This window comes from Castanea sativa, chromosome 10 (assembly GCF_040712315.1).
Source record: "Castanea sativa cultivar Marrone di Chiusa Pesio chromosome 10, ASM4071231v1".
Classification (NCBI taxonomy): Eukaryota; Viridiplantae; Streptophyta; class Magnoliopsida; order Fagales; family Fagaceae; genus Castanea; species Castanea sativa.
This window is the reverse complement of record NC_134022.1, coordinates 13,920,474-13,943,606: the sequence shown is the minus strand read 5'-3', so window position 1 is coordinate 13,943,606 and position 23,133 is coordinate 13,920,474. Positions and strand designations below refer to the sequence as shown.

The 23,133-nt window shown below is 37.8% G+C and overlaps 2 protein-coding genes across 3 annotated transcripts; one reads left to right on the top strand and one right to left on the bottom strand.

Moving 5' to 3' along the window:
• The first annotated feature begins 2,636 nt into the window (after positions 1 to 2,636).
• LOC142612076 (cytochrome P450 76AD1-like) lies at positions 2,637 to 3,068 on the top strand. The gene has a single exon (XM_075784206.1). The coding sequence runs from the start codon at positions 2,637 to 2,639 to the stop codon at positions 3,066 to 3,068; it is 432 nt and encodes a 143-aa protein (XP_075640321.1).
• A 13,691-nt stretch (positions 3,069 to 16,759) lies between these two features.
• On the bottom strand, positions 16,760 to 20,218 carry LOC142613705 (uncharacterized). 2 transcript variants are annotated; one of them, XM_075786167.1, is made up of 5 exons: positions 18,520 to 20,218; positions 18,212 to 18,362; positions 17,972 to 18,119; positions 17,641 to 17,886; positions 16,760 to 17,335 (listed from the first exon to the last, which is right to left on the bottom strand). In XM_075786167.1, exons 1-5 carry the CDS (start codon positions 20,174 to 20,176, stop codon positions 17,057 to 17,059), a joined length of 2,481 nt encoding a protein of 826 aa, XP_075642282.1. In that variant the 5' UTR covers positions 20,177 to 20,218; the 3' UTR covers positions 16,760 to 17,056. The 2 variants fall into 2 exon arrangements, with proteins under 2 accessions (XP_075642282.1, XP_075642283.1); XM_075786168.1 differs by having other exon boundaries at positions 16,760 to 17,242.
• Between the last annotated feature and the right edge of the window lie 2,915 nt (positions 20,219 to 23,133).

Here is a 23,133-nt window from a genome sequence, read left to right as displayed (position 1 = left end):
TTTTTTTTAATTTTAATTTTATAATTCATTAATATTAATATTAGATTCTTAATATTTTGCAATCATTAACTCACTTAACGCAAAGATTAAAAAACTTAAGTGAATACATAACACAAACTTAAGTGAATAATTATAGTTTGGTCCCATATAAATTTAGACACATAGCACAAAATTAGATTCTAATAGAACTTTCTCAGAGTTTTCTCTATTATAATATATATATATATATATATATATATATATATTTGTAATATTGGTGTACCAATTCATTTCATGTTATTTAATATACTTTGCTCCTAAATGGTTTTTCTAAGTGTTTGTATTTGTTTTTCTCAAGTGTGTAAAGTTTGACTTTATTTTTTATAAATAAAAAAATAAATAATGGCCTATAGAACCCAATTGTTAGCTACAATGTACTTTTCATATATAGATAACGCACTTAGAAAAATAAATATAAATATATAAAGAGGAGAAAAGTACTTGTCATGTGTAAAAATTATTCATTGCTGCGCACATGAATTCAAGATGGTTTTGATTTTGATTCTTTAAAAAGGTTCTAGATGGTTTTTAAATAAATAAAAAGGAGAAAAGTACTTGCCATGTGTAAATCATTCATTAGCGTGCACATAAATTCAAGATGGTTTTGATTTTGATTTATCAAAAAGATTCTAGATATTTGTATTACGGGCGGCAAAATTCGACACATGACCTGGTATTACACGAAATTAGTAGGTTATGAGTTGAAACTTAATAGTTTATATCATATTTAGGTTAACATAACTAACTTATTTAATAAACGTATCATATTCGTCTCCAACCCTTATTAAAATATTATTTTGTCAATATACCCTTCAAAATTCAAGGTATATAAAATTATTAGTTTTTTTTTTTTGACATATTGTGATGAATTATATGTGATATTGAGATACATCTGCTTTAGTTTTCAATGATTAATTGTGATATAGTTACTTGTTAATTCTGAATTTTATATTAAAAAATCTATATGTTTGGTTTTCCATAGTTCAAATCTGGGTTAATACTAAAATTTGTATTTTTTCCGCTTTGATAAAATCTGATAAACAAGTTAATACAACTGGCCCGTTTAATAAATAGATTGTGTTAAGAGTTGAAGAATCCTAATTCGTTTAATAAACATATTAGGTTAATATCGAACTAAATAGTCGAATACTCATGAGTTGACAATTGACACGGTACAAACTCAAAATGCGAACACAAATTGTTACCCTTAAATATTAAATATTGAATTATGAACCATGCTTAAATTCTAGATATTCTGTGTACTATTTTTTTAACTTTTATTTCATTTTTTTAATAGGAAAACTTTTATTTTATAAAATTTTTAAATGCACTTTTATAAAATTTTTAAATGCACTTTAACGACATTCATTGATGAAATCTATTACTTTATGAAAATTATACAATATTACAAGAGTACAATAATGGTGTACTCGCTCCTCTCATATGAATGATGAGTTCTGTTTTAATTATATGAGTTTGAGTACTAGCCATGGTTTTAAAAACCGAACTGGGTATCGAACTATTTTTAAAAAAAATTTGGTTCAACCCCAGTTTTTACTCGGTTTTGGAGGTTTTTAAGGACTGGCTCCCGATTCCCAGTTGAACCAGTTGGATTGGCATGTTCGGTCTAGTTTTTAAAACAGTGGTGCTAGCATTGATCCATAATTTCTAATATACAAAAATTGTGGTAATGAGGTTGAGTAGTAGCATGCCCTGCATGCTGTGCATTGGTTGTATCCATGGGCTTACCAAAATACTCAAGTGTCATAAGGCGTGGGACAATATTACACAAGCGAGTCCCTTTTTTTGGTTTTTAAAAAAACAAAAAAAAAATGATGGCGTAGACCATTATCGTAAGTGATGGACACTTTACTGTAACCACTTTTATATGGACTTACCATTTTTTTACTACTCACAATCAATCACTTTAACAAGTTGTGAAATTTAGTGTTAGTGTGTTACTTTAAAAACTTAAAGGAAGTGAATAACAATGTAATATGCGTCTATAAAATTGTTTTGCAATAGATGTAGGAGGTTTTGCAGCACAATGCAAGAAACTTTACTAATTCTTTCACTCCAATCTAAATTCTTTTGGATAATGTGTGGTCGCATGAAACTTTACTACTACAAAATTTTATTCTTTTTCTTTTGGGGGGGGGGGGGGGGTGGGGGGGAGATTGAACAAAAAAAAGAGAATAATAATATTATCTATTAAAACTGCAATTTCCTGTTAAAGGAATCCAATTTGTCTAAGTTTTTTATTTTATTTTAGAATGAACTCTGTAGCAAAATTGTGGGCTACAGAATTTCCATTTTTACAAATATGAGAAAAAATAACACGATAAAAATATTCTCCAGTAATTTTAGTATCCTAAATCAAAAGACTGAAAGAAGCTACCAAAGGAGAGGACTCCTTTAAAGCATTTATCATTATCTCGGTACCCCCTTTTGAAATAGCCGAACTAATGCCTATTTCTAGAGAGAATTTCAAAGCTCTACCAACAGCGAGGTCTCCTAGCACCATAATAGGTACTAATGCCTATTAGGACCTATTTATTGCGGGTACTAATTCAACTTCAGCCACACTGGAATGGGCAATGGAAGAGCTACTCCACAATCCAGAAGCATTTTCAAGAGCCAAAGAAGAGCTAGAGCAAGTAATTGGCAAAGGCAACCTAGTTCAAGAATCAAATATTTCTAAGTTACCTTACTTACAAGCAATAGTCAAAGAAACATTGCAACTGCATCCAGTAATTCCTTTCTTAGTTCCTAGGAAAGCCCAAGTAGATGTTGAGATCAGTGGCTACATTATTCCAAAAGGTGCACAAGTGCTAGTGAATGCATGGGCTATAGGGCGAGACCCAAGGTCATGGAACAATGCAAAATCATTCATGTCAGAGGGGTTTTTAGGGCTGAAATCCTCTAGGGTCTTCTTAGCGGCAGAAATCATCATCTTACATTGGATGAGTTCTTCTGGTGCTATCGACCTCAGCACATCGCCTAATCCAAAGGAATATTCCATTTTGTAGCAATGAAGAAAACACTTAGGCTGGTGTCAGACATGCCTGACACCAATAAGAAGTGGAAGAGTAAATATTTTTTCGTACAAGGGATGAATTGGGTATGTCATCCAGAAGAGGGGGTTACTATACCTCATGGTTTTGACAACACTTGGGGCATTGTAAAGGAATCAGGTCTAGCGCAATTTGCTTTCACTTTTTTCTACATCTTTGTTAGCTTTAACGTCGTCTACTCTTTTAATTTGATAATGCCGTCTGCTTCTTTTCTCAGCAAGCGTTCGTCCATGTATAACTGAAGATCAAGAGGAATTCATCCATCGAGTCCTTGAAGTTCCATTTGAGGAACGGAAGTTCAGGAACTTGATTACTCTTGATAGTCTGCACCCCTATTGTGGTGGTCCGAAGCTGACACCAACAGCCAGTAGACTAAACAATTATTCTCGTCAACATAAGTATTTCATCCCTTTCCTTTTGCCCGCCGTCATTTGCATATCTTCTTCGCATCTAACTTCGTCAGTCATCCTTTGCAAAATTAGAGGCAGCTAGATTGAGAGCCTCAGTGAGGGCATTAGCTGCTGACCGTAAGAGAGAAGAGAAGGAAAAGGATAAATGTAAGGAGGTGGCATCCTCGTCAACTCCCAAGGTCGTTGGGAAGGGGTTGACCAAACACAAGGTTGAAGGGAAGGAGGACCGGCATCCTAAGGAGGGCAAGGTTACTCCCACAGCTGACAAACAGTTGAAGAAGTCGTCACCTCCCAAACAAGGTCATGGTGCTGGCAAAGGCTTGATGAGGGCAACAGGCCCTGTCAACCAAGAAACCAATCATCTCCTTACTCATAAGGGATACGCCATCGAGATGGTTGAGTCGATCATTAAGGAGACAGACTTAGATCCTTGCGGTAATCAGGAGACCGAGGACCTGGGGTCGTCAGGTCATTTTGACCTTTCTAGGGTACATCTCCTCCCTTTGATACATACACCTTATGATTCTCCATTTTTTAGATGACGGTTGTCTCGCTTTGTAGGCATTGGTGCGTACGAAGGCGCTCCAAGACAGGTGCGTTGCCAAGGAAGGGGTGATCCATCGCCTTAGAAAAACTAATGAGACCCTAACCAACGAGCAAGCACAATACAAGGAGGCTATTCGTATTCTGAACAAGGAGGTGGACGATTTGAAGAAGAAGCTGACGGAGGAGGCGAATCTTAGAGAAAAGGCTGAGGAGGCAAATGCAAATGTAGAGAAGGAGCTGATGGCTCTCTACAGGCAGGTAGAGATAGCTAGAGCTGACGCCGTAATTGATGCTTGTGCCGTCTACTATGGTGATAGGTTTAAGGATTGCCTAAAGCAAGTCAAGTCCGTCTTCCCACACTTGGATTTATCCAAGGTCACCCTGGACGACCTTATGCCAACGACCCCTACTGCTGGCAACACCGCTGATGATGTGATCGACGAGTCTACTCACGTAAAGCAAGGCGTGCAAGATGACGTTGTGGTGCTCACTCAACCTGCCCAGGAAAGGCCCGTTATTCCTATAATCCTGTCATATGAAGATCCTTCTCTTGACGTCGAGAACCCTTCAGCTCTAAGTGCCCAAGACCCCCCTCCTGAAGACGACAAGAATGTTCCCGTGCAGGACGTCCAGGACCCTGTAGTTTAGTATTCTAATTTTAACTTATTTTTCATGTACTTCGTCCTATTTTCAGATTTTCAGACAATGTCGTGTGCCCTTTGTTTTTTGGGCTTTTTATTGTAAATACCTTTTTTATATTATGGCGTCTTTTTTGTAACCATTGTTTTAGATACATATAATTTTGTTGATTTCTGTTTATGTCTGCCAATCTTGAAAGTATGTGACACAATGAACTTGTCCACCCATTCATTTGCATGTGGACTTTGTGGTAAGCCCGTCTGCTTATGGGCTTTGCAACAGAATCGTCTACTTGCAGGCTCAGTTGTGCACTCATCCACTCGTGGACTTTGCAGTAATTCATTCACTTATGGATTTCGTAGTAAACTCGCCGCATATGGACTTAATAAATTTTTCCACTTATGGACTCGTCCACTTGTGGATTTCATAGTAAACTCACCGCATATGGACTTAATAAATTCGTCCACTCATGGACTCGTCCACCTGTGGACTTTGTAGTAAACTCGTCCATAAATTTGTCTACTCATGGACTCGTCCACCTATGGACTTTGTAGTAAACTCGTCCATATTTGGACTTAATAAATTCATCCACTTATGGACTCGTCCATCTGTGGACTTTGTAGTAAACTTGTCCATATTTGGACTTGAGGCGTCCTCATGGGATGATCTCGTCCACTTTGTGGACTTAATAATAAACTCGTCCACTTATGAACTTTGTAGTTTCGAGGCACCCTTATGGGATGAAATTGTCCACCTTGTAAACTTAGTAATAAGCTCGTCCACTTATGGACTTAAAAGTATCGAGGCATCCTCATGGGATGAACTCATCCACTTTGTGGACTTAATAATAAGCTCGTCCACTTATGGACTTAATAATTTCGAGGCATCCTCATGGGATGAACTCATCCACTTTGTAGACTTAATAATAAGCTCGCCCACTTATGGACTTAATCACACACGTAGTAGAGACAAACATTTACACAGGTCGTATCTGAATAACTCCTCTTATTGTGATAAATGCGTGCATAAGTAGAAAATTTTTCTTACAAAAAAGGAATAAAAACCTGCCCTTTGGGCTTAAAAATTACTATAGGTAAAAGTTAACTAAAATAAATAAACTGGAAATGAGGAGTACCCCCCTTCATGCTGTCTTCTACTAATAGTATCTCCTAAGGTGCTCGGCGTTCCATGAATGGGGTAACTTCTGCTTGCCTAATGTCTCCAGGTGGTACGTACCTTTCCTTTGCCATTACTTAACTCTGTAGGATCCTTCCCAATTAGGTCCAAGCTTTCCCTAAGGAAAGGTCTCTCGCGGCACCCATCACCTTCCTCAAGACAAGATCCCCAACTTGGAAGTCTTTGTGCCTAACCCTGGAGTTGTAGTGCTTGGCCATGAGGTCCTGTTACCATGCTACCCTTTGTTCAACTGTCGCCTTAACTTCATCCACTAGGTCAAGCTGTAGACGCATGGCCTCGTCATTCTTCCTCTCATCATGGTTGCCCACCCTGTAGCTTATGAGTCCAACCTCAGCTGGGATAACTGACTCGCTTTCGTATGCCAGTCGAAATGGCATTTCCCCTGTAGGAGTTCTAGTTGTCATCTTATACGCCTATAGTATGCTTGGCAGCTCTTTTGGCCATATACCCTTTGCCCCCTCGAACCAAGTCTTGATGATCTTGAGCAAGGATTGGTTTATGACTTCTACTTGCCCGTTGGCTTAAGGGTGGGCAAGGGAGGAATAATGGTTCTTGATCCTCAATTGTGAGCAAAAGTCCCTAAAGGGGTCATTGTCAAACTGCTACCAAGACTCTAGGGTTCTCGTACCTGCAGACGATGTTCCTCTAGACGAAGCTTCATACGCTCTTCTCTGTGATGGTGGCCAAGGCTTCGGCTTCAACCCATTTGGTGAAATAGTCTATGTTGACTATTAGAAACTTCAACTACCTTATTGCTATTGGGAATGGGCCCATGATGTCCAGTTCCCATTGAGCGAAAGGCCACGTGGCCGTTATTAGGGTAAGCTCCTCTGTCGGCTATCTAATCACATTGTTGAACCTCTAGCACTTGTCGCAGGTTTTGACATAAGCCTTAGCATCCTTCTGCATAGTAAGCCAGTAGTATCTAGCTCGAATTAGTTTGTGCACCAACGATTGCGACCCTAAGTGGTTCCCGCAAATGCCTTCATGGACTTCTCTTATGACATAGTCCGCTTCTTTGGGGCTTAAGTATCGTAGGTACGGTCGGGAGAAGCCTTTCTTGTACAAGACATCCTTTATTAGGACGAATCGTGCCGTCTGGACCTTCAGCTTTCTCGCGGCGTCTTTATCATCAGGTAATGCACCATTTTTCAAATAGAAAACTATTGGTGTGGTCCAATTACTTCCCAAACCTATTTCCTGTATAGTGACGTCATTTATCAAGGTCAAGAGCTTAACAAAAGAGAGAACCTTACTAGGGATAAGCATGTGTTCCACTAAGGCAGCTTTAGCAAGGGGATTAGCTTTCTCATTCTCTTCTCTAGAGACTTGGACGAACTTGGCTTGCATCTTGCCTACTCGTTTTCGCACCTACTCCAAGTACCTCTTCATCTTTTCCCCTTTACATTCAAAGTCTCCGTTTACCTGACTGGTGACAACCTGGGAGTCACAATATACGGCCACACTTGTTGCCCCTACGGCTTTTGCGAGGTCTAGCCCTGTCACTAAAACTTCATACTCTGTTTAGTTATTGGTTGTTAGAAAGTCCAGACGAACCATACATTCAATCTTGTCACCTTCTGGGGAATGAAGCACTACGCCAACCCTGCCAACCTGCCTATTAAATGATCCATCCATGTGGATGCTCCATTGAGGATGTTCTTCTGCCCTCTGGCCTTCCATGCCGGTGAACTATGCAATAAAGTCAGCGACTACTTGTTCCTTTATGGCGGTTCGGGAACGGTATTGAACATCAAATTCGCTTAATTCTATTGCCTATAGTGTCATTCGTCCGACGGCGTCAGGACTGCTCATTACTCACAGTAGAGGCTTGTCCGTCAAGACGACCACAGTTTGGGCTTGGAAGTATAACTTGAGCTTACGAGCTGCGGTGACTAAAGCAAAGGTGAGCTTTTCCATTGGTAGGTATCTTTCCTCCATGCCTCAGAGCGCTTGGCTTATGTAGTAGACTAGCTTCTATACCTTGCCTTCTTCCCTGATTAAGGTCGCGCTGACAGCAGCCGGAGATACAACCAAGTAGAGGAATCATTCTTCTCCTAGTTTGGAAGGACTTAGCAATCGTGGTGAAGAGAGGTAGGCCTTCAATTCTTCAAATGCTTGTTGACACTCAATCGTCCACTCAAAAGACTTTTTCAATGTGCGGAAGAAAGGTAGGCACTTGTCTGTAGCCCTTGATACGAATTTGTTCAACGCGGCTACTTTGCCGTTGAGGCTTTGTACTTCTTTCACGTTCCTTGGCGGTGACATCTCCATTATGGCCCAGATCTTGCCTAGGTTAACTTCGACACCTCTCTGGGACACCATGAATCCTAAGAACTTCCCCATCGTTACTCTAAATGCACACTTACTCGGATTGAGCTTCATGTTGTAAGTGCGGAGGGTGTTAAAGGTCTCCTTGAGGTCATCCAAGTGGTCATCCTCCCTTCAGCTTTTTACCAGCATGTCATCAACATAGACTTCGACATTTCTTCCAATCTGATGGGCAAACATCTTGTTCATTAGTCTCTGATATGTTGGGCCCGAGTTCTTGAGGCTGAACGACATCACTTGGTAGTAGAAGAGGCCTTGGCTGGTGACGAACAAAGTCTTCTCTTGATCAGCTTTGTCTAGTCTGATCTGATTGTAGCCAGAAAAAGCATCCATGAAGCTCAATAACTGGTGTCGAGCAATAGAGTCCACTAAGACGTCAACCTGCGGGACTGGGTAGCTATCCTTAGGGCATGCCTTGTTCAAGTCCATAAAATCTACACACATCCTCCACTTCCCGTTAGCTGTCTTAACCATCACCACATTGACCAGCCAGTCGGAATAGTAAACTTCTCTAATGAAGTCTACATCTTGCAACTTGTGGACTTCCTCTGCTATGGCCCGGTCTCTTTCTTGAGCGAATACTCGTTTCTTCTGATGGATAGGGTGAAAGCAGGCGATACATTCAACTTGTGCACCATGACTGAAGGGTCGATTCCAAGCATGTCTTCGTGACTCCAGGCAAAGACTTCCTGGTTCTCATTTAGAAACATCATGAGCGCTTGACGAATTGTCGGACGGGTAAGAGTACCGATCCTAATTCTTCGTTCAGGCCTAAACTTGTCGAGTGGTATCTCTTCCAATCCCTCGACGGGTTCTGCAGCCGTCCACTGCTCTTCTATGCTCATGGTCTGAAGATGGTCGTCCATTTCCAAAGTTTCTATGTAACATTCTCGTGCCGCCACTTGATCTCCGCGTACTTCCCCAACCCCGTACTTGGTAGGGAACTTAATCATCAGGTGATAAGTTGAAGTCACGGCCTTCCATGAGTTAAGGGTAGGTCGTCCAAGAATGGCATTGTAAGCAAATGAGCAGCCGACCACAAGAAATGTTACATCCTTTATGATTTGTTATGGATAATCACCGACCGTTACAGGTAATGTGACCACTCTGAGGGGATATGCGCTTGTTCCTCTGAATCCAACGAGCGGGGCGTTGGTCGAGACTAGCCATTCTCTTTCAATCCTCATCTACTGGAATGCCGGGTAGTACAGGATGTCTGTAGAGCTTCCGTTATCAACCAGGACCTAGTGAGTGTTGTAGTCCCCTACTCGTATGCTAATGACGAATGCATCATCATGCGGGTGATGAAGACGTCAGGCATCTTCCTCTGAGAATTCGATAATGGGGTTGTCGATCCGCGCCATCTTTGGGGCGAAGCCCGTCAGTTGGACATTTTGAACCATCCTTAAGTAGGTCTTGCGAGCCTTTTTTAATGAGCCCGAAGCTGTAGGTCCTCCCACAATCATCCTTATGTCTCCTAGGGGCGGCCTAGGACTCTCTTTCTCTCTTTGGGCAGCCTGTTCTTGCGGGCATCAACCCTTTCCTTGCTGATGAACCTCTGTAACTTTCCTTGTCTGATAAAAGCTTCTATCTGTTACTTCAAGTCATAGTAGTCAGATGTGTCATGACCGTGATCACAGTGAAAGCGGCAATACTTGTCTCTGGATCTCTTACTAAGGTCTCCCTTCAGCTTGCCGGGAAATGTCAGGGATCCTTCGTCCTTGATCTGCATCAAAATTTTGTCAATCGGAGCAGTCAACGGGGTGAAGCTTGTGAATCTCCTAGCGGGGGTTTGGGAGCATCTATCCTCTCGTCGGTCTCCAGTCCTTGTGGTCTTTCGCCCCCATCCTGCCGCATTTCCTCCTGTCTTTCTCTCTTCTTAGGATTTTCTTCTCCGGCCAACAGTGCGTCTTCCGCGTTCGTGTATTTAGTTGCCCTGTAGAGTACGTCTGACATAGTCTTTGGGTCATTTTTGTATAAGGAAAATAAAAACCTACCCTTACGTAACCCATTCGTGAATGCAGCCACGAGTATCTTGTTGTTAGCCTCATCAATTAAGAGGACCTCTTTTTTAAAGCGGGTAATGTATGACCTCAGCGTCTTTTCCTTTCATTGCTTGATGTTCATTAGGCAGGCGGTGGACTTCTTATACCTGTGTCCCCCGATAAAGTGCGAGGCAAACTGGGCGCTCAACTCCTTGAAGGTGCTAATGGAGTTGAGCGTCAATCTGCTGAACCAAACCCCTGCCGGTCCCTTCAGCGTAGTAGGGAAAGCCCTGCACGATTTCGTTTGCCACACCTTGCAAGGGCATCAGGGTCCTGAAAGTCTCTAAGTGATCCAAGGGATCCTTAGATCCGTCATAGACTTCTACTTGTGGCATGCAAAAACTTCGGCGGAAAGGGGAACGAAGTGACGAATGCGGTGAATAGCGAGTCAATTCGATGGACCAACTCATCGAGGTCACTAGACACCCATCCTTTGAGGGTGTTCATCGTAAAGTCCATCCGTTCCTTCATCATCTGCATATCTGCGATCACGTGTGGTGGAGCCGTGTTTGTGGCGGATGGACGGCTTGTATCCTGCCTTTCTTGTCTTGTCGGGGCATTGCTGCCTTCCAGCCTTTCTTGGTTTCTCCTCTCGGCGCTGGTTCCTTCCTGGTCCTCCTCTTGAATGTAAGCACTGCGTTCTTTTGGCATAGTTGCTCCTCTAGGTCATGGTTTTGCTTGGTAAGGCGTTCTACAGCTGCAGCGAGCATTTGAACTTGTCTCTCGAGGGCAGTGATACATGGTTCATCCCCTTGATTGTTGGTGGTGGTTGCCATTGAGCGAGTAAGTACCATGCAACTCTTTGTCCAGAAAGCAGTAGTATGGCTTACTTCCTATCGTTTTCCATAGACGGTGTCAACTGATGATATTGAAAATCATCAGTAAGCTACACAGTCCTCACGTACTCTAGGCGAGACCTGCACAACACAACAAGAAGAAGAAGAAGACTCTACGAAGAGTATCGGTATGGTACCGGCCAAATATCCTCCTACGGTCAAGTTAGAGAACTTTCACAACTCTAAAGTGCTAAAGTTAGGGTGAATTATGTGTACCTTGGTTTGTGAGGGTCTTGGAGTTTTTATAGTAGCGTCGATTTGACATCCGTTTCTTGGTGGAGAGGGTCTTTCCTTGTAGGGAAGATCTTCATTAACACGCGTATGTCACAGGATACTTTCCTTGTAGGGATCCCCTTGATTAGGGTTAATCGTGGGGCGCAAGATGTTTCCTTATATGTATATTCTTGGGGGCCAAGTATAACCATGCTAGACTCATCACCATTTCCTCTTTTGCCTTTGGCTTTCCCCTCGTCAGCTTCTCATCCCATCTAGGTGTAGACGTCATCAAGTCATGGGATGAAGTCGTCAGCTTAGAGATTGACAGCTTCATCTCGCGTGAAGTCGTTAGCATACATAACCAAACTGACGGGTTCCAATAGCTTCTTTTATTTTACCAATTAAAAATTACCCTTATCACACTTGATGTTGGGTTCACTCATCTAGGCTTTCAATTGGAAGCTTGAAGATGGGGTTAAACCTGTGGACATGAACATGAATGATAATATTGGCAAAACCTTTCGAAGAGCTCATCCACTAAGAGCTGTTCCTATTCCAGTCTAAAAATAATGTAAAACCGGTTGAATAATGTAGTTTATTGGTTGTCACTTAAATTACTACTGGCCCCTACCCCTACAATACAATGTTAATCGTACGGGTGATTCTATTTTTGTTGTTTCTTTTTTTAGGAATAAGTAAGTAGTTTTTATTAGTGTATCAAATCATCCAAAATTACAGGAATAAGATCATATGAGATGTCTTCCAACCAAACATTCATCAGTTCATGAGCTTCCCTAACGTTTTAAGTGGGAAAACTGGTGCAACCTCTAGTATTGAGCAACAAACAATGATTAATGAAATCACATGAGACCATGCCTGGTAAGGATGGCTAGGCATGGGTTAAATAACCAAATTGATGATAGCTTAAAACCAATATTTCCCCTTTCGAGGATTTTTTTATTATAAAAGATCAAAATCAACAAGAAAAAGAAAGGTCATTTATTGCATCGTGTTGTTGACATCCACCGATCACGATTATTATAAGGCCAATTTATAAACTTTTTATAATAAATCGGTGGGAGCCTTAACATTTCCCTATTAGGAAACAAATTAACTATATTTCATATATTGCTCCAAAGTCGATAGGATTGAATGATCTTAATTAATAAAATTAATGAAAAATAAAGTATATTGCTAATTTACTATAAGTTTTAGTACCAAATTGTTTAGGCCCTTTTTTTTTTTTTTTTGAGAAACAATTATTCAGGCCTTAAGATACCTAAATTCGTTAGTGAATGAAAGTTACTTCCAAAATTCATCCCTTTTGGGTCGTTCAAGAAGGCAATTGTGTTTCTAGACATAACGTAATTAACGAAAGTAAAATGAATACGTTAAAGATAGTAAATGAATTTAATTTGTAGAATGAATTATCAAAGAGATAAAAGTTAAAAGGATTTAAATAACATAATACTTAGAGAGATATCACGAAATAGTCTCATAGAAGCAAAAACATAAAGATACGAAATAATTCGAGGTAAACCAAAAGTCCTTAGCTTGTCACTTCTTCTCAATAAAAAAATTTAAAAAAAATAATAAATAAGAAAAAAGAGTGCTAATTACTATATGATGATGTTTAGTGGCAATCGAGATGTTTTGTGGTAGTCTTACACATTTTATACCAATTTGGGCATTTAATAGTAACTTTAGACATTCAACGTACAGCAAAACTTAGACGATTTCCACAGTAAACCCAAGTGTCAAATCATTTATACAGCAACGACTCACTGATAGATCAACAGCTTAGCACTTGAAGCAGCTGCGAGAAGTATGAGATCTGTTGTGATGTGTAACAGCGGCAATCATATGAATTAATCCAATCGAATCCATGCACACTCATTATTCTAGTGATTAATTGCAACCTTGAAAATAAGCTGAAAATTTTTTTTAATATCAAGACTCATATAGAAAAGCATTAATATTTCTCATAATTCCAAATAATTATATAATTATATGAACCAAAACTTTCATTCACAACATAAAGGAAAATGTTGAAAGCACTACAAGTTTTACAACATAAAGCTTATAAACTAATATGCTATTGAATGTAATTAGTGTCACCTCAACAAATAATAATTGAATGTTTGAATTATTTCTTATTATTAATGATACAACAGTATACAAGACCTATGTAAATCCAATGAAAAAAAAAAAATTTAAATACACACATTTACAAGTTCACAAACTTTTTTTTTTAATTCAAAATATAACTCATCTTCAGCATGAAACCCATCAACAACATTTTATTGACGTATCATCAAAGAAACTACAAGAAACCTTGCACAATTCAAGCAACATGCATCCAACCATGCCAACAGGAATATGACATTCACAAGTTTGAGAACATCAATTTCATTTCAACACCAATATCATTTTCTAATTGTACATAATCTTTCGATAACAAAAAATAAAGAACGTAATAATCTAATAATTTAACAACACTTGCCTTGTAATAGGAAATAGCCTTTGGGTAGACAACAGGGTTCTCACCAAAGATTATATTCCTTCTCAAACGCAACTAAATCTGTCTTCGATGATCTTCCCAATTTATTTGGGACTATCCGCTCATAAGAACTTCCAAACCAAAACAATCCAAATATAATGATTCCAAGAACATATCAAACAACCTAAGCTCGTAGACAAGCTGTAAACAGGATAAGCTTCCAAAGGAAGAAAGAAAAGAAATATCAAATTGCCTTTCTTATCCAAACTCACCTGGAATGTTAAAGAAATTAACATTAACATATCAAAGCCACAGAATGACATGAACAAATTAATTAGACAAATGTTGTAGGAGGATATAGTTAAATGATTTTGTTTGCACAACTGTGCATCTTTATGTTTGAAAGCCATAATGGAATTCAATATAGATAAACATAATCCATTAACACTATAAAAATTTTACTTACATTGATAGAGTGCCCATTTGGAACAGCTTAAAAAAGTTTTACCTAAAAAAATTGAATTTTAAAAAAGTTGTACTTTGATAAAATGTGGTTTGAAACCGCTTTACCAAACGGGCACTGAACATAGTAGTTTTCCCACTCCCATTCAATGCCCATTTGGCATTGCTATAGGAAGTAGAGCTTTTGCAATATAGATCTTTAACTAAAAAGCTCTCTAGCGTTTGAGTGTACTTTAAAATTTTGGATTTATAAAGTATAAACAATGAATTGTAAATTTTTTTCCTAAAAACTGCAAATATCATCTTTAGCATTAAAGTTGTTTTCAGCTTTTAAGAACCCCTTTAAAGCACTCTAGTGAAATTGCCAAGAACGACCTATCTGGTTTTGTTTTTGGAGGGGTTGAAAAGTGCTTTAAGGGGGTTAAAAGCTCTTTTAGCTGAAATTGCCAAACGTTTGGCAATTTCCCAACCTCACCAAAAGCAAAACCAAACAAACCCCTTCTAGCCGGCACAATGGCATTTTGTTTCACAAGTTTGAACACCTGAACTTCCACATAAATCAGTTAAAAACAGAAGACAAGCAAAAGAAAGTCATTAGTAAACATAATTCTGTTAACCTCTCATATTGAAACTTTAAGTCTGATCTGTCTACTTTGCAAACATGAAGCAGTTGATTATATACATCAGCATGTTAAAAACAAATTAAAAGGTGGAAACAAATTACAAAATTATATCAACTACTGAAGACATCAGGTGAAAGAAAAAAATGTAGATGAGTGTTGAATGCGGAAGTTATAATCAATAAACAGGTTCTAATAGGCAATAGCCCATGCACTAAGCAATCTTCCAAAACACAAAGCATAGCTCCACTAAGTTTAAGCCTCCATGACTCATTCGGCAAAAGCCAGCTTGTGAAAATAATTAAACAAACCTCACTATGTCAAACAGCTCAAGCATCCAAGATAAGATTTGCACAAAACAACCTTGGCATATGATGGTATCCAAAATTTAACATTTACTGGATAGACCCCAAATCCCCACTGGAATTGCACAAAATTGATTCAGAGTTGTAAAGAATTTAAACCCCAATAGGCTACCAAAAAAGGCTCTTGAGTTACAATTGAAATGCCAAATATCTTTCCCATTGGTCTTACAGCACAAGGAATACAGACGTAAATATTTGCCATTTTCACATATTTCCCATCTCCATTGCATATAGAGACTACAGTCTACATTTGTTACTACAAGATACTTCAAAACATCTGATAATAAGAGGTAAACACTTTTAATTGAAAAATGGACTACAGTAAAAATACGAAATCAACTTCAATAATTCCTTCATTATTATGCACTCATTATTTTCCACCACATACCCTTCTTCTTTTTATTACAATGCTTAATTAGTACTTTTCCATCTAACAGCTTGTATAAACTACGACTAGCATGCCAATTATTCCCCCAATCAACAAGTATTGATTATTAACCAATAATATTCTGTGGCAGTCATCATTTGCAATTTGTAACACAAACAGAATGGCCATTTCCCAGCACTAAGTTCCGAGGTGTTTGAAAGGGAAAACTTATTTTTACAGAAATAAAACTTTGGGAGGATGGGTCTCTAATAGATCGAGATAACGGAGAAAATTCCCAGATCCAAACCAAAAATGCACAGATCATAACAAAAACACAAAAAAAGCCAGCCAAATAATCCCAAATTTGACAAACATACAAAGAAAATTCAGCAAAAAAAAAAAAAAGGCTTCTAATATACAAAAATAGAAAAGAGGCAAAGATTTTACCTGGATGCCATGCTCAGGAGTGACTGAGAGTGGAACAATAGCTTACTGTTGGGAACAGAGATGGCGACTAGATAGATGGGAGAAGAGAGAGAAAAGGAAGATACATGTTTCTGTCGAGAGAAATATTTGTGTCCCCGTGATCTTTGTCGAGAAAAGGAAGATACATGTTTCTTTCTGCTGATAAAAAGCAGAAAACATTTTCCACTGCGAAGGGTTGATTTTCCATTGACCAAATGTTTTTTTTTTTTTTTTTTGATAAGTTCCATTGACCAATTGTTAAATTTTTCCGTTAACATTTAATTATTTTCTGTCCTACCTAAAACCAAAAAATGTGAAATGTTTTCCTTTCCATCAAAAGAAATGAAGCATTAGTGTGTACAAATTGCCTCAAAAGTGAAATATGAAAAGCAAGATAAGAAAACCATATTTATATTTAACTCTTTCTCTGCAAGCAAGAGACTGTCTACAAGATGGCCAAGTTCAGATATTCCCTCTATAAAGTATGACTTCGATCTGCAATCAACTAATATATATATATATATACACACACATACATACATACCATCAAGTTTACACCCACAAACTGACAAATTTATACCTCAGAGGTCTGGGTTTCTAGAGGTTGGCACAGGAAATGCTAAGTACTAATCCCAGAACACAAGCTGAAAACAGAAAGAAAAACCACTCATGTATATATTATGAATAAATGCAGATCATCATTTTTTAACTGCAGTGTTAAGCTGAGTGGGAAAGTATGAACATATAGAAACTACAAGTGATTTATGTATTTATTGCATTAGTGAGGTGAACAAGAATATAACTGATGCAAGTTCATATTTCTATATATCACTCCTGAAAACATACTGAGATATTCAGCAGCAAGCACTAGACACACAAAAGAATTAAGGAACAAAGTCCATCAAAAGCAGGGGAGGGTAATCCAAAATCTGCACCTCAATGTCTCAAAGTCGTGCATTTAGTCTAGTAAGGCTTAATGAGTCTGTGCTACGTGCAGAAGTCATGTTCACTTCTTTTTGCACCCCTTTGGAAGTGGCACTTTCACTTGTAGCTTGAGCACAAAGGTAAGACAGTGACTGCAGCCATGAAACTAAAGTCGGCTTGCGTGTAACATCATCAGACTCTGCAACCTGTGAATATAACTCATTAAGAACCATATTTTGACTATCTTTTGGTAACTGGACAATCAATTGCGCCAACAACTTCATCAAGTTTGGCAGCACCTGGACAAATACACAAATGCAGATATTAATAAGTCAAACAATGGGAGCGAATAGACAAGATGCTGTAAATCCTTTCTACAACTTCTATTTTGAAAACTTCCAATATCTGAAATTTGCTATACATAGCTTCAGTTTAATTGCAATATCTTCCTCTGAAACCTTTAGCACACCATAATGATTGTTTGAGGTGGAATAATAATAAATTATAAGGGACCTACTTTTCACATGGTAAACAGAAATGAAGGGGAGAATCAACTAGAATTTTATGAGGAATTGCAAATATAAATTAAAAAGAATAAAATGACCTGTATATCAACAAGGGAAATAAGCCGTAGAAGCAACTCTAGGATTTTCTTGCAAGCATCTGAATCTCCTTGCCTGTTCCTCGACAAATCAGCCTCCTGAGCAAAGGTTTCACCACACAGTGTGCTGCCCTTTTCCACAAGACTGTGAATACAATAGAATATGGCTGGACTTCCAGCAGGAAGATTTCGGACCAAGGCTGCAACCCCAGAAGCCATACCCTTAAAAGGAGTGATGGCAGGATATCTCTACATTACAAAAAAAGTGTAAGCATCCAACCTTTGATGATCAAGCTCATGTTTGATTAATATTGTTTTAATTGCTTTCAAATACCGATAAAGATCTCTGCATGTAATAGAAAACAAGCTGCTCCTTTAATGACACTCTCTCATCCTGATCAAGATCCTTCCCAGAGGACATGAATGCCACAAACATGGAATGTGAGGCTCGAGCAACTTTTCCATTTGGATGTCCCATGTATCTAATTGAGTTTGTAATAAGGAAGCAAAATATTCACCATGACATATAATAGCTGAAATTCTTATAAAATTGAGCTGTTTTGTGTAAGGATACAAGAACATAGTTGGAGCTACAACCTTCCTAAGTGTAAGGCAAGGAACATGTTCAATGCAAGTTGGAATGACTCGTAGGTAAAATAATATGCGAGCAGTTTGCACATCATCATTGGACCATACATACTCCACTTTTTGAGATGATGAAAAATCTACAAGACAACAATTCAAATCTTATCGAGGTTAGCAATGTCTATGCATTAAAAAATTTGGGTTGGGGGGGGGGGGGGGGGGGTTCATTAGGGACCTCAAAGTGGAGAATAAAAATTTAATCAAGAAAACTACAGTTAAAATGGTAGACAACCATACTTGTTCCATTGGTCATATCCATGTAAGAGGGCATAGATTCCACAAAAGAGACACAGGCAGACTCGTTCCCCTGAACACTCGCAACAACCCCTCGAATTGTATCCATATACTCTGGTAAACGAATGCGCCGAAAATACTCTAAACAAGAAAATGAAACTAGTATATGTACTGACACGTCCCACTGAGTTTCCTGGGTGGATTTAGAATTAAACTTGTGCTTCGTGATGGCCAATGCAAAAAGTACAACCATAAGGAAAGCAGATTCAGCAATTTTCTCTGTATCCCCAAGTAGTTCATTCTCTTTACCTCGAAGCATCAAAGCTACTTGTCGATGCCCCAAGTAGATATCTTGACAGTAATCCCATATAAGATTCGCCACCACACCCTTGCTCTCTACATCTACTGAAACATATTGATTGCAGAAAACACTAGTTATGGCCCCTGCTTCCTTAAAAAGAACACTTTCCAAATGCTTTTTGACCTCATCATGCCCTAGTCTAGCTGAATTTCTATGTGGGAAGTCAAGTACTGTTGTATATAAATGTCGTAAGGGAAAGATTTCATTCAACAATGCTGAAGCAAGGCACATTAGCAGAGGTGCACGGGATGAAACCAGGCCACTTCGAGCCAGTGCTAATGAAATGCACTGCAGTAGAAGACTGCGTGTGGGATCATTATCTGCATTCGTAACACCATTTCTAGAAATAATATCTCTTGCAAAAGATTCTACCCGATCCTCTGCAGAGCCCCTTAATTTGGAAACAGTATCTAGCCCAAGACCATTCATTTTAGATCTATTGACAACCCTCAACACTCCAGCCGCAGCCATGACAATGGCAAATGGGACATAGTTTGCCTTTAAAGTCTCTAAAGCCTCGCGGGCAAAAACATTTATTTTCTCAAAACAACGGATATTGATCAAACTAGACAACACCCATTCAATCAAATGCAGAATCATGAGCCCATGAGTAATACTACCACAAGGCCCATCTTCTTTGCCCCAAATCCCCAATAAAGAATCTAAAATTCTAACATAATGAACATTCACAGAAGAGGATAGAGCATACCCAATTCCAGCAAGAACATCCGAAATATGCTCTCCGGATGAGCCAATCAATCGGTACTCCTCTTCCAAAAGCCTACAGAGCATGTCCAGGCAGAAAGTTTTAGAATCTTCAGACAAAGAAGGCACAAAAGCAAATGCACCCAGAAGGAGAACACCTTCGGAAAACAAGAGAGGACTCTTCCTAGAATCAAATTGAGCATTAAAAAGGTGAGAGAGGAACTCCACAGCAGAATCAATAAGAACCAAAGAGGGTTTGAAGGATTTTCTGACCCATATATAAAGAAGTCTAAGAAAGAGAGGATATGATTCATTTGGAAGAGATATGTGTGGAGAGGAAAGAATGGAAAGAACAATTTTTGCTTGTGGGTCAGCAACATGAAGAGAAGTTTGAGAGTTAAGGAGGGTTTTTAAGGATTGGAGGTGATGTGGTTGAAATGATTGGTTTTGAAGGGAGTCCCTAAGCTCAGCCCATGCTTGAATAATAGCTCGGGCTGATGAGGAAGAAGAATTTGTGGAATTAACATTACTGCTACAGCCACTAATGCTCCTCAGCCATTCTTCAAGGAAGAGAGTACTAGCTTGCTTTGCCATCCTTACAACTCCTCGCTGAAAAGAAGAAAATACCGACTTTCAATGAATGGCTTTATAACAGCACTCGGCTTATCTATTTTATGATTACATTTACATAAAATATATATTTTATACTATGATTAATTAAAATATCATTTTTTCTTAATTTTTTAATTATATTTTTCATCACACAACAACCATCATTCATTCTCTTCTCTTCCTTTATACAAAATAAATAGTATCAATGTAAATTTGCATAAATACTATAGAAAATTTATAAATTTGCATAATTATACACTCACTAATGTGAGTCATTTTTAGACAAAAATATATAAGTTTTACACTTTTTTTACTATACCCAGTTTGATGTGAGTGCTCTAAATATCAAAATTTAAAGATATGAGTGTCCAAATCAATGTGGTCGATACGGTACCAGCCGGTATGTACCATATCGGTACATATATCGGTATCAAAATATCAACGTTTCGTACCGGTTTAAATACCAGCCGTACCGGTCATGTACCAGCCATACCGACCAATTTTGGGCAATACTGGGCGTACCAACCGTTACAAAACCAAAAAAAAAAAAAAAAAACTTTAGTTTTGTAATTCTTGAATTTTTGTAAAGACAAAATGGTAACTTACTTGCATTAACTTATTAATATTATTTGTTTTCTTAGTTCGTAATGAATAATTTAATTTTCTATTTTTTATATTATGTTTTTTTTTTCTTTTAATTGGAGCTAAAGTCTAAAATCAGGAATAATTTGTTCTGAATTGAGGTAATATTTTATGGTAAACTTTTATATTTATTATATAATATATATATATATATATATATGTACACACACACACATATATATATATATATTTATTTATTTATTTATTTTTATTTATAAATATAAAAATAACGATAAACCCGAAATGGTACACCAGTATTGACCAGTACCGAAATATATCGTACCACTGGTCAAACCGGTACAGCCTCCAGTACGAGATTGACTCTCTTGGTCCAAATTCAACATCTTCAACGAAATACACTACAAACAATGTTTGAGCTCAATCTTGTCAAAAAGACCAAAAACTTAAGCTCAGCTTAATTCATTAATCAAGCTAAGTCCAGGCTCAATATGAATCTCTTGAGCTTGAGATCCAACATAAATACATTATCAAGTCCATTTATTTTGGACGAGTAATCCTAACTCCCAATTAATAAATGGCTTAGTAAGATATATGTTTATTTTTCAAGCTCATATCAAGTTATATTACCAAACCCATAAACAATCCTAAACTTGACTTGTTTTTATTAAACCCTATTGTTCACAATACACTATATGATTTTTTTAGGTTTTGACTTGATTGGTTTATTAAACAAACCTAAAACTAAAACTTAAACTTGACTTGTTTATAAACAAACAATTATGAATTAGCTTTTTATTGAGGTTAGTACAAATTTTTTATGAACAACTTAGTTCATTTATAGCCCTACAAAGAAAAATAAAAATATGAAAACATTTAGGCTAAAACAAAAATTAGACCCTTTAAGTTTAGTCAATTGTTATTTTTGGTCCAATAAGTTTATATTTGTTGTCACTGTTAGTCATTTCATCCATGACTCTAGTAAACTATTAAAAAAATATTAACACTAAAAAAAATTTAAAAAAAAAAAAAAGAATACATATTACACCTTTTAAGCTTGGTTAATTGTCATTTTGGTCCTATAAATTCACATTTACTATCACTATTAGTCATTCTTAATGAAAACTTTTTCAACAAAGTGGAGAAAGAAATGACAATGACAACAAATGTGAACTTACATGACCAATATAACAAAAATGAAACTTGCATGACCAAAATAACAATTGACCAAATTTAAAGGATATAATTTTAGTTTTGCCATACGTATAAACAATAAAACACTCACCAATCTAGTTCATAATCAATGCATACTATGAGATTGTCGATAGGTATACCAAAAATGATCAATATTGCTCAAGACTTGACTTGTCCTGTTTCAGCGTTTTGCTACGCATCTCATGATTTTTTTTCCCGTGGAGCTGGAATGGGTTTTGCCTACGCACACTCATCTTGTCCTGTTTTTTCTTGAGTGTTATATATAGAGAGAGAGGGAGAGAAAGAGAGAGAGATGGGTTCAAGTTACACCTGGTATATCTCTTATAAACTTATACATTTTTTATATCGTAAATTTCTAAGAGATCTAACGATTAAAAAAACACCATTAAATGCTATTATTTTCCACCTTATTACCTAATTGATACTAATATTATCTCTCTCCTTATTTATTGCTTTCCACCAAATAATATTTTCCTCAACACAATCTAACAAAAAAAATTGAAAAATAATCTCATAACCATTGATTTCACAAAACTACCCATAACAAGACTCATCATTCCCACCTACGATGGAAAAATGGCAAAAGTTGTGGAAGGTCATCGCAGGTTTGTATACCCACCATGATGAGGAGGGCTTTAATTTTATTCAATGGCAAAATAGCTAAACTATTGCATTTTTTTAAGATCTTGAAGATTTTTCTGATTTGTAGGTATCTTGGGTTTAAAAAAACCATACTGCTAGATAGGAAAAGTCTTGTACCGTTACTGGATATGCATCACAATAGAACACTTTCATGGAATGAGTTTGTAGCTTCCGTTGCATTGGTTCATGAGCAAAGAATGGGATGGCCAACTCATCGTAGGGTTATTGTAGATAAGCCAAAGGGGGAAGATTATTTCTTTGCAAACCCACAGGAATTCCTTTGTGAGGGAACAAATTGTGACTTGCTAGGGCATGGGAACTCAAGTAAAACAAAGTGACTGCAGGCGAACAACTCTACATCAACGTTGATAACATTCCACTAAATTTTTTTGTGGTAATTTGGCGGATAGGATTTATGTCTTCTTTCGGAAGAGTAGGCATAATGACTACGAATATACACACCTGAAACAGAGTTTTGCACG

Excerpts from the sequence above, each read along its gene's own strand:
- LOC142612076 (XM_075784206.1), top strand. The coding sequence starts at position 2,637 with ATGGAAGAGCTACTCCACAATCCAGAAGCATTTTCAAGAGCCAAAGAA.
- LOC142613705 (XM_075786167.1), bottom strand. The coding sequence starts at position 20,176 with ATGGCAAAGCAAGCTAGTACTCTCTTCCTTGAAGAATGGCTGAGGAGC. Across the intron at positions 18,120-18,211 it reads GTAGCTCCAACTATGTTCTT|ATACATGGGACATCCAAATG; the intron begins GTATCCTTACAC and ends AAACTCAATTAG. Across the intron at positions 17,336-17,640 it reads TTTCCCTTGTTGATATACAG|GTGCTGCCAAACTTGATGAA; the intron begins GTCATTTTATTC and ends GTATTTGTCCAG.